General features: G+C 32.9%; 4 protein-coding genes across 4 annotated transcripts; all 4 read right to left on the reverse strand.

Moving 5' to 3' along the window:
* Window positions 1–1,953: 1,953 nt before the first annotated feature.
* Window positions 1,954–3,818, reverse strand: HELRODRAFT_87604 (hypothetical protein; the record flags this gene model as incomplete). Its single annotated transcript, XM_009028832.1, has 8 exons — window positions 1,954–2,063; window positions 2,212–2,299; window positions 2,387–2,518; window positions 2,702–2,824; window positions 2,935–3,105; window positions 3,212–3,280; window positions 3,433–3,624; window positions 3,759–3,818. Coding segments are annotated over 8 exons (945 nt in total), but the record flags the coding sequence as incomplete, so codon positions are not given.
* Window positions 3,819–4,578: 760 nt separating this feature from the next.
* HELRODRAFT_146980 (hypothetical protein) lies at window positions 4,579–4,971 on the reverse strand (the record flags this gene model as incomplete). Its single annotated transcript, XM_009028858.1, has 2 exons — window positions 4,579–4,686; window positions 4,822–4,971. Coding segments are annotated over 2 exons (258 nt in total), but the record flags the coding sequence as incomplete, so codon positions are not given.
* A 1,156-nt stretch (window positions 4,972–6,127) lies between these two features.
* HELRODRAFT_180071 (hypothetical protein) lies at window positions 6,128–6,936 on the reverse strand (the record flags this gene model as incomplete). Its single annotated transcript, XM_009028859.1, has 2 exons — window positions 6,128–6,237; window positions 6,744–6,936. 2 exons carry the CDS (start codon window positions 6,934–6,936, stop codon window positions 6,128–6,130), a joined length of 303 nt encoding a protein of 100 aa, XP_009027107.1.
* Window positions 6,937–7,728: 792 nt separating this feature from the next.
* HELRODRAFT_180072 (hypothetical protein) lies at window positions 7,729–9,206 on the reverse strand (the record flags this gene model as incomplete). Its single annotated transcript, XM_009028860.1, has 5 exons — window positions 7,729–7,791; window positions 7,947–8,172; window positions 8,418–8,476; window positions 8,612–8,698; window positions 9,144–9,206. The coding sequence occupies 5 exons, from the start codon at window positions 9,204–9,206 to the stop codon at window positions 7,729–7,731; spliced, it is 498 nt and encodes a 165-aa protein (XP_009027108.1).
* Window positions 9,207–11,675: the final 2,469 nt, after the last annotated feature.

Here is an 11,675-nt window from a genome sequence, read left to right on the forward strand (position 1 = left end):
AAATTTATTCGCTTTGTTTTTTTTCTCAGCAATGCATTACAAATTTGTTGTCAATTTTGCTGATGTTGTTGTTGATGTTGATGCTGCTGTTGTTGATGTTGATGCTGCTGTTGTTGATGTTGTTGTTGATGTTGTTGTTGATGTTGTTGGCAACATTATAAATTTTACATTTTCAAAAGCTAATATAAATTTAAATTTACCGCCACCAAACTTAAGAACCAAACTTATTTTTTTAATTCTTGCTTTTAATGGTAACGGTAGTAGTAGTAGTAGTGGTAGTAGTACCAGCAGCAGTAGTCGTCGTAGTAGCAGTGGCAGCCACAATATAAGTAATATAAGTGGCGTTCATGTCAGGCACTTATTAATTAAAAATCCATTCTGCCTCTATTAAGAGCTCTGATGATGACGATAACCACGACTGTGCTGATAACTATGACGATGGCGATGATAACAATGACGATGATGATTGTGATTATTTCAAAGTAATGACATAAAAAAAACCTTTGTGCTCTTCACGACGACATTTGCCAGCTGTTCAATGAGGCAAGTTTTGATGACGATGACTGTGGTGGTGCTGCTGCTGATAAAGATGATGAGATTAATGATGATGAAGATGATTAGATTAATGATGATGATGTTGGCAAAATCGACATTTCTATATTTTGAGTCAAAATTTTACATGCATTGTCTGCATTAATAACGTTGTACCTGAAAAATAATTTAACCACGTGAAGTACGACGAACGGGTCCGAACATTTTGTTAAATTAGACAATCTTTTTACAAAAGTAATAAAATAATAATAAGATGAATAAATAATAAGCGTTGTAATTATAATAAATAATAATTCATAGGTAAGCAACAAGACTTAACTTTGATTTTTGAAGCTCATTTTTCAATGGTTCGTTCTTTGCGGCTGATTCAATACTGTGTGCAGCTCAGTTAACAAGTCCACATTCCATTTCATCCTTACAGCTCGTTACAAATCAAAATCAGCTGTACGAAAACAGTTTCAAATTAATCATCATCTACAACAACATCATCAACAACAACATCAAAAACAACAATCATCTTCACCATCATCAACAACAACATCAAAAACAACAATCATCTTCACCAACATCAACACTGATATCAAAAAGTTAAAACTCGCTTCCTTCGTGGAGCATTAACTTCTATGTCCCTTGTCATTATTTTATAATGACCGAAATAATACATGCGTACGCACTTGCATACAAATACATATATACACACACACGTGCATACAAATATACACATACATATACACACATATACATACACATATACAAAGTTCTGTTAATAAATATACAGATAATGCAATAACTGTATGAAATATTACCATGCAATCAATAGAAAGATGACAAAACGAAAAAACAATATTAATAATAATAAAAGCAGACACTAACAAAAATCGTAAAAACAGATCGGCGCCGACCGGAAATAAACCAGCACCATTCAACTTCCGCTTCCCTAAAGATCATAAATCGTTGCTTGCCGGGTCAGACCGAAAAAAAAGTTTGCCACTGACGTTCACTTTGTGACGCATTTTGATACAAAGTATATTTATTTATTCTATATTGACGCATTTTGATACAAAGTATATTTATTTATTCTATATTGACGCATTTTGATACAAAGTATATTTATTTATTCTATATTGACGCATTTTGATACAAAGTATATTTATTTATTCTATATATACGTATATATATACATACATATATCATATTGTAGTTGAAGGTAGGACGACGACGACGTTGGAGCGATGTTGCGTCAACTACACAAACGTTTATTGCTTGCCACAGTCGAAACAACGTGCAACGAGCGACAACATCGGCAGGCAAGAGTTATAAAACTATCGTCGATTGACAACAACAACAACGACAACGAGATGAACAATGATAATTATGATAGAACACTATTATTAATTACAGTTAATTCATGAAGTACTTGTGCTTTTTATTGCCTATAATAATATTTACATCTAAGGATCTGTGGTCTTTCTTGCTCCTTTTAACGTATATCCTGCCATCTATGTGCTGACCTGAAAAGTTTTTGGCCAAAAATATTATTAAGTCATTTATCAGCACGCAAATTCATTAATTCGTTCGTTTATTCGGCTGCCCATTCATACATCTACATACATATCCGTCAATCACACTCGTGAATAAATTATGCAAATGAGTTGTGACCCTTGCAAACAGGGATGGGCTGAGCCAGGAGAAAAATTGACTGCTTCCAATGCGTCTCAGGCTCAAACGGACCGGTGGAAAATTCAACCTTAGAATTAAAATAAAAAGAATTGTTCAACAATAATATTGATGATATATACTAATAATAAATAATTAGCAAAAATAATGAACAAACCCTGTTCTTAAGATCAAAGACAGTATCAAAAAAGCCGAAAAAGCCATGGATGACACCGTCTCTGAGTGCAAGCAACCGGAAGGAGGAGTCAAAATCTAAGTCCTCTGATTGGACGGTCATTATGTCCAATTGCTGGGTGGGGATTTTTCAATAAGTTAACGAGCAAACCAGAAAATTAAGAAAGAATTCAAAAAATTTCTTACAAATTAGTGAACGAATGTGAAGAGTCAAACAAGTACTCAGAATAATAAATAAAAATCTTTTGATCGTAAAACGAACAACACAGCTAATTTACAAAAATAATTTCACAAAAACCTTGATACAGCAGATGTCAGTCAAAACAGACTCGGCCCCCAACACATCAACATCAACTTCTGTTATGATGGCAGTTTTAATGCAAGACATCTTGAAGCCATAAACGTCATCCCAATATTTTACCTAGTGAACGGTTTACAATTAAATACATTACATTCTTTCTCACTCATCCGCCGAAACTAAACTAATTCCATCCATCATTCCACTAATTATCATCACCCTCCCTAACTAACTCTGCTCCTCCAATATTTTGAAGAATCAAAGGCCCCAAGAAAGATATTGCAATGAGAGGGCAGTACCAATCCACCTGGTGCCAAAAAATTGTCGCGACAGTATATCACGGATTCTAACATTGACTCAAATAATAAGAAGTACCCCATCCATTCAGATACAATTATGTCAACCTTGGTGATTATCATAATTTATGCTAATTTATGAAAAATAGATGTATGTATTTATATTTTGGTTAATTACGTCTGCAAATTGCATGATAGTATAATGATTGGTGACCTTTTTACATGGTAGTTTTGCCTCTTCAATTTTACTCTTGATGCATTTTATTTTCTTCTCCAGGCCATTCTCTCTTCATTAAAATTATTCAGAAAATGTTATAACAATGAAATAATTATTAATCGTAATTATTAATTATTAATTAATGGATGATAAAATTATGATAATGACCATAATTACAAACTCATGATACAAAACAAAAATAAAATTAGGCAACACACCCACCTAACAATATCCATAGCAGTGTAGATGATTTCCGATTGGTCAATGGCGTAGACAAGCTCCGCCCCCGCCTGAACAGCAAACATGCTTAAAATAGAAGTACCACAACCCAGGTCAATGACAACCTTCTTCGCAAAAGAGGAGGGGTTCATGATCATGGCATCTTTGTATGATTGGGTGCGCACTTTATCCTGAAATTTGATTGGATGGGATATAATAAAGATGAAAACTGATTGGTTGGTAGAAACTTAGTTAGTGGTTGTTCAATTAGGTTAGTTGAAATAATTGAGTGGACAGTTGAAAATGAAAACTCAGTGGAACGTACCTTCAACATTTCTTCATGAATGCTGTAATGATCGTAACTTTCAAAATAATAATCATCATCAGCATGACTATATTGATCATCATCCCCATCATTATTTTCTCTACTATAACCACCATCATCTTCTTCTTCTTTGCTATCTTTATCAGTCTCAACATCTTTGCCAGGGTTATCACCAACGTATGTACTACTGATGCCGACTGACCGTGATTGGCTGGCTGCTGATTTGCTTGCTTCCGATAGGCTGTGAGGTTTCTTCCTGCCTTTAGCAACATCCAATTGGGAAAGACTTCTAACAGTTGATCTAATTTGATTGGAAGATGAAAGTGAATATTAAAAATTTCATTATCAACATAACATAAATTGATTTTGCTAAGAAAATTTTGAATTATTTGTCAAAAAAAGCAGTAAACTAACTACTAACCTAACTGAATTTAGGTCACCAATAGCAGCTTCAAGTTGACCCCGATACAATCCAACTTTTTCATTGGCCGAATGTAGGTCATTTAACAATGTATTATAAGCCTCTATTGATAGAGTAACCATGTTGTCTGATTCTTTGCTGTGAACAAGTTCTTTGTTACCATTGTTGTTGTTATTATTGAGACTGGCATTATAGATGAGTGATAATTGAGGAAGAGATTTTTCTAAACTTGATTCTATATCTGTGGTTTTATTTCATTGGATTAATTAAAATTTCATATTAAAAGTGGAAGGAATCTAACACAATAGCATTTATGTGATCATTTCAAAGCTATGACTCATTTCTGTAAATTTTGTTTCTTGTGTGTAAAAATGAATTTTAATTTAAAAACTACCCACCAAAATATAACAAAGGATCATCGTTTAGTGTAGACTTTAAATAGACATCATCAGACCAAGGATGTGTATTGTAGGGATATATTTTCTTCAAATCTTCCATGGCTGGTTTCTGTAGCAATACATATAATATAATATTAACAATGTAAATACTTTTTAATATAAATAAATAAATTCACAGATAAATATTAAAAAAATTGAAATTGTTAATTTATTACTGAAAATAATAAAAAATTAAGTGACAAACTTTCAATCTGATGTAGTTGATGAGTTTGATGTAACTGTAGCAGTCTAGGTTATGAATTTTTTTGGCATTTATAATGCTAAAATCATGAATCTCATTGCAATGTTCAAATATTTCAGAAGATGATTGACAGCTAAAGTCGCAAAATAGACAGCTGGCCGTCACTTGGCAAAATTCATCATCATCGTCACCAATCCACTCATCCATCTTGTTGTCATCTTCTTCGTAGTCATCATCGCCCCCAGAATCATCCACTAACTCTATAATTTAAAAATTAATACGTCAAGCATTTTTCAAGCGTAGATTTAGGCTTCAAAATTTATTAATTAATAATTAATTTAATTTTTGAAAAATTGAAATTGAAATTTAATTGATGTAAAATTTAATTAATTATTAATGTTTCAACTTTTCAAGACTAAAAAAGTTAATCTGAAAAAGTCGAAAAGTGCTTCGACCATGGCAATAATTAATTTAAACAGATTGAATCATTGCACTGCATCACCTGGCACTAATTCAACAATCTCTTTCGACATTTTAATTGTTAAACCAGTTTTCTATTTCTTTAAAAATTCAATTCTTAAAAAACACGTGAAATAAAACAAATCGGCAACGAGCACAAACGTATTAAAAGTTAATTTAAATTTGTAAAATTTATCAAAGACAAACTAGATGGCAGAATGAATGGTTATTATACGTATATGTTATAAACATATAATTATATAATATAATGATAAAATTATAAAATTTGATGATGGAACCCTGAATAATTAACAACGTTAGCTAGATATATCATATTGACATGATGGTAATTCTCTTCAGTTTGAGTGTTTGCTTGCTATATTCCGGTTTAGTCAGTTTAAATGTTCAGCTCCATATACTATTTAGGCTTTAACTCCTTGCTATCTGTATCTCAATCTAGTTTCAGACCTGCTCACAGTACTGAAACTTCTTTACTTAAAATACACAATGCTATCCTTCTCTCTAGTGACAATAGTAATCTTACTCTTCTTCTTGCTCTTGACTTTTCCTCAGCTTTTGATACTGTTGACCATACTATTCTCTTGAGACTGCTGCATCTTTCTTTTAATATTACTGATTCTTGTCTATCTTGGTTTTTTTCTTATCTCTGTAATCGTTTTTCTTCTGTTGTTCTCAATAATTCTACTTCTAACTCCTCTACTCTTACTTTCGGGGTACCTCAGGGTTCTATCCTTGGCCCTCTTCTATTTATACTCTATACTTCTGAACTACCTCGTATTATTAATAACTTTTCTTTCTCTAGTCAACTATATGCTGATGATTCTTACATTTATACTTCTTTTCCTTCATCTAATCTCAATAGTGTTCTTCCTAATTTATCTCTATGTCTTTCTTCAATTATCGCTTGGTCTGACTCTATGTGTCTTAAACCTAATCCTTCTAAGTTTGAATTAATTTGTTTTAATAAATCTAAACATTCTATTACTATTCCTCCTATTATCTTGCCTGATTCTAAAACTCTTGATGTTTCATAAGTTTCGTAGTCTAGGTTTTATCTTTGATTCTACTATGTCTCTCTCTTCTCAGATTAATAGCGTTGCTAGAAGCTCTTACTTTCATCTACGTAGAATAAAAAAAACTTTTGCCTTTTCTTGATGATCCTATTCTTCTCCTTCTTGTTACTTCGTTAGTCTTATCTAGGATTGATTATTGTAACTCGCTCTACTATGGTCTTCCTGACTCTATACTCTATCCTTTAAGTAAAGCTTTTAACTCTGCTGCTTGTCAAGTTGCTCGTGCCCCTTTCTTTTCTCATATATCTCCATATCTTGTTCTCTTGCACTGGCTACCTATAAAATATAGAATAATTTTTAATATTTGCACGTTCATGTATAAATCTCAATCTAAATTACTTCCTAAGTATTTATCAGATATATTAATTGAACCTAAATGCCCCGGTTTACGATCGTCTTCTTCTTCCCGCTTTTTCTTAACTCGTGTTAAACACTCTTTTGCCAAATCTGCTTTTGCTTTTTCTGGTCCTTTTCTCTGGAACTCTCTTCCTACTTCTCTGACTACTTCTCCATCACTTGCGAAGTTCAGAGCGGATCTCAAGACCCATCTATTTTCAAAATTCATTGAGGAGCGCTGTTGTTTGATTGATTGATTGATTGATTGAATGAATGAATGAATGAATGAATGAATGATTGATTGATTGATTGATTGATTGATTGATTGATTGATTGATTGATTGATTGATTGATTGATTGATTGATTGATTGATTGATTGATTGATTGATTGATTGATTGATTGATTGATTGATTGATTGATGGATCGATCGATCGATCGATTGATTGATTGATTGATTGATACTCAAATTATAGTTACATATTCTTAGTTTTAACCCTGCACATATTATAATACACCAGAATACATGGATATAAATCCATACCAGAATACTTTTAATATACGTTAGAATAGTTCTGAATATGTTCTACTTTTTTATTCATCTCATTCCTTATAAAGAATTTTCAAAATGTTCCTAAGTTGCTTAGAATTTAGTTAATTTGACGGTGAACTAACTAACAATCATTGGACAATATATTGACAGTAAATTAGAACGACGTAACAGATTTAAGCCATTCGATTCTTATTTTTTATAAATATATAACTTGAAAATGAAATTTAGCCCTTAAAAGAACAGTTTCTGGTTTTAAAAAAGCATCAAAAATTTAAACGATGATTGAAAAAAGCACATTTATTTCAAAATTAAATTAAAAACACAAGAAAAATATCAAAAAGAAAAATTTTATAAGAATATCAATACAGATTTGAATAAATTTAAGTTATTCTGAATAAATATTGATACATTTATAAATGAAAACTCTAAAAAATATAAAAATATGTAGTGTGTTTGTATGATGAAAATTTTATGAATCGAATTTGGGAGGGGCTGGCCCATGGTATTTCACGGAGTAACCTTTTGCGTTGGCCTGAATTTGAGTATATATTGAAATAAATTTAAGATTTTAATCAAATAATTAATATAATTTTTAAATAAAATAGAAATAAATTAATGTATTAATCAAATAATTTACGTAATTAATATAATTATTTTACGAAAAAACTGACATCCATACACACGTACCACAAATCCAAGCTGATTAAGACAGTTTATAACATTCAGAAGGGGTCCTTTCCTGCCCTCGTATAGGTCAGGTGTTTGGAAGAGGGCGTTTTCAGGAACCCCGTACTCCCTTGCGGCTTTGTTGAAATTTTCAATGTTGTTCATGGCCACAAAACTCTTTCCAGCACCTTTCGCGTTGAAATCTGCCTTGCCTTTGCCAGCTGCTGCTGATAATTTGTTGATAAGTCTGCGGGGAAAAGATGATAAACTTTGTTACGTTTGTGTGTACGTGTGTGTGTGTATGTGTAAAAGAGAGAGGGGGGGAGAGAGAGGGGCTAGGGAATCATTTTTGTTGCGAATTTTGGTGAGTTGTTTTAAAAGTTTGTGGTGATATGATGAGGTTGGTTTACTAATTTTTGAAATAAAAGTAGGTTCAATTTTGAAGAATTGAGTTAATCCATTGTAAAATTAATTTCAAAAAACGTCACCAACTTGCAGAGAATAACGCCATCCTTCAAATAGTTACTGATGTCCTGCCACGAGTGACCAGGCTGCAAACAGAGTAACATTTTAATCGAATTAAATTTAATGAAATTCACATTTAAATTCATTATTTACAACTTTTTTGTAAAACCACTAAATAAAATAATGTTTTTAATAATAAAAATAGTAGAAGTTTGGCTAACGGCGGCTGGTGCATCAGCTCCAAGAACCTGGTGTATCCACTCAATCAATTTTTCTGGAGTTCCTAACTTGTCTTGTTCGTCATATTTCTGCAAATAAGTACTTCACATTTTTAATTTATTAAAAATTGAGATTTTAAAGTTTTAGATTTGTTAAAACTATGAAATGAAATATTGAGGGACGAATGAATGACCATGTGTTAGCATCGAATATATGTAAAGTAAATAGTAATGCAATATTTATTTAAGTAACATTGAAGCGTTTTATCGAATTTTTAAACTTAAAAACTGTAATTTCATTAACAGAAAAGTTAAAAAATTTTAAGACAGGATTGAAATGATCAGGTGACTGAAGAGATGAAAGTTCTGAGTTGCAGTGACCGAGCTCGAATGTCAAATGATCCAAGCCAGCTTATTAGGTTAAGCGCAAAAGATGTAGGAAGTGCTGATTTGCTATGATGCGTTGGTACATTTGAAGAAATTTTTACTAATAAAACTTTTAATTTAAAAAAATGTAAAAACTTTCAAAACCGACTTCTTCATATTTGACTTCAAGTCTGAACGCATCGCCAGCCTTAGGAGCCCTCAATCCAGCCATTATGAATATTTCGAACCTTCAATTGTTAAAAATTAAACTTAAATTTACTGAAAAACAATTTTAGTACCAAATTCAGTTTTAATTCAATTCCATATCTATTCAAAATTTAATTTAATAATATAATGAAAAATATAAAAATGACCTACAAAGTGCCTGAACTTATCAAATCCACGCAGAGAATGCAGCTACATTATTAATGATGGAATTCGTTCGTTTTTAAACTCCAACTTTCCCTAACATTCAACCGAACATACATACATACATACATACATAATATGATATATATATATATATATCATATTATGTATGTATGTATGTATATACCTGTGTATATATATATATAGATATATATAGATATATATATATATATATACACATGTATAATGTATTTATAAATAGAATGAAAGTATGAATTGCTAAAAGGTAAGCAAAATGTTTAAAGGTAATTCCGTGTGCGTGTATGTACGTGCATGTATGCGTGTATGTATATGTAAGAGTGTGCGTTTGTTTGTTTGTACTTGCGTCTCTATGTATACATACATATAAGGTATGGTGTCTAGATGTTTTATATGTATAATGAATCACTGCGGATCCTTTGTAACGCATCTTTTACTGCTAGAACTACTGGTAGAAAAACTATTACTACTATTAACGACCATTACTACGACTGATACTACTACTTATACTACTACTATTACTGTTGCTGCTGCTACTACTACTACTACTACTACTACTACTACTACTACTACTACTACTACTACTTGTATTACATTTATCGTAAAATTATTAATCACATATTTACATTTTGGATGGATGGATTGATAGCATGTGATGTTAAATTGATGGAGATAAGAGTAACAACAATAAATAACAACATCAGCAATAACAATAATAAAAGATGAAAGCCTTGTTTGTAATGATCCCTCAGCATTAAAATCATGACTCGCTGATATAGGAAAAATTATTTATATTTTTTGTTTCAGTTTGTACGGTGTAATAATAATAATAATAATAATAACAAATAATATTAATGAAAATATTTTTCATTGTTATTATTTTTGAATCTTAAAAACTTACGGTAAAGTTTTCTTAAAAAACTTATTTTATTGCATGAGGTAATTTTCCTAAAGAACGCAAAAAATGTAACACTAGCTTAATACGTGTACATGTATGTATGTATGTATGTATGTATGTATGTATGTATGTATGTATGTATGTATGTATGTATGTATGTATGTATGTATGTATGTATGTATGTATGTATGTATGTATGTATGTATGTATGTATGTATGTATGTATGTATGTATGTATGTATGTATGTATGTATGTATGTATGTATGTATGTATGTATGTATGTATGTATGTATGTATGTATGTATGTATGTATGTATGTATGTATGTATGTATGTATGTATGTATGTATGTATGTATGTATGTATGTATGTATGTATGTATGTATGTATGTATGTATGTATGTATGTATGTATGTATGTATGTATGTATGTATGTATGTATGTATGTATGTATGTATGTATGTATGTATGTATGTATGTATGTATGTATGTATGTATCATTTTGCCTATTTCCTTAAGAAATTTAAGTGTGTTGGGGTCCATCGGGCCGAGAACCTCGATGCATATTGGCAAGAATTCCATCGAGGGGAGGGCATTCCCATATTTTTTCATTTTCTCGTCCGCTGCCCTGGCCGCGACCAAACCGCATTCTTTACTTGTCAGGTTTACGTATCGTTCGGCGAGGGTGCCAGGGACCGTAACATCCCACGCCAAACATCTGCCGGCTCTCCAAGGTATTAGCGTGCATCCGTCCGGTCGCCTACCATCATGCGCAGAAATGCCGGATGGTTCCTTGAGAACCGGGATTGAAGCCTTGGAGAAGAGCCGACAAATGTAATCGTTTAGCGCTAAGTGACGTAGTTGACGGCCCCCACCCAGGCGACAAACCAAACCGTGGTGCCCAAACTCGTCCGCCTCAGCGCCACATCGGCACGTGTATTTATTCTGAATGACCAGGCCAAGTCTGAAGCCAATGGCAAATCTTACAGACTCGTCGTCAAGCCTGGTGCCCACAGAGGTGTTAGGCCACGATCTCAACCACCCACAGCTGGCAACGCTGGACATGGCCAACAAACGAGCGGTGGAAAAGTCGTCGCCGCATGAAGACAACAAATTTTGAAAGATTTTTTTATATTCTTCGTTCAAAATTTGGACGTGCGTACGGTCCCCCGGGGGCGGACGCTGGGGGAAGAATATCGCGGCAACGAAAAAACCGGTGGAGCAGGGAAGACTGTAGGTCGAGAGTGGCAGCGGCAGAAGAATTATAAACAACGGGAGCCAGCTGAACCACGCTAAGCAACCCCAGCCCACCAAATCGCACCGGCAGCTGAGCCTGGGACCAACCACTGTCGGTCACTTGAACATTGCAAATCGACGACAGGGCGGTGCGCAGGG

This window comes from Helobdella robusta (genome assembly GCF_000326865.2).
Source record: "Helobdella robusta unplaced genomic scaffold HELROscaffold_59, whole genome shotgun sequence".
In the NCBI taxonomy this organism is placed as follows: domain Eukaryota; kingdom Metazoa; phylum Annelida; class Clitellata; order Rhynchobdellida; family Glossiphoniidae; genus Helobdella; species Helobdella robusta.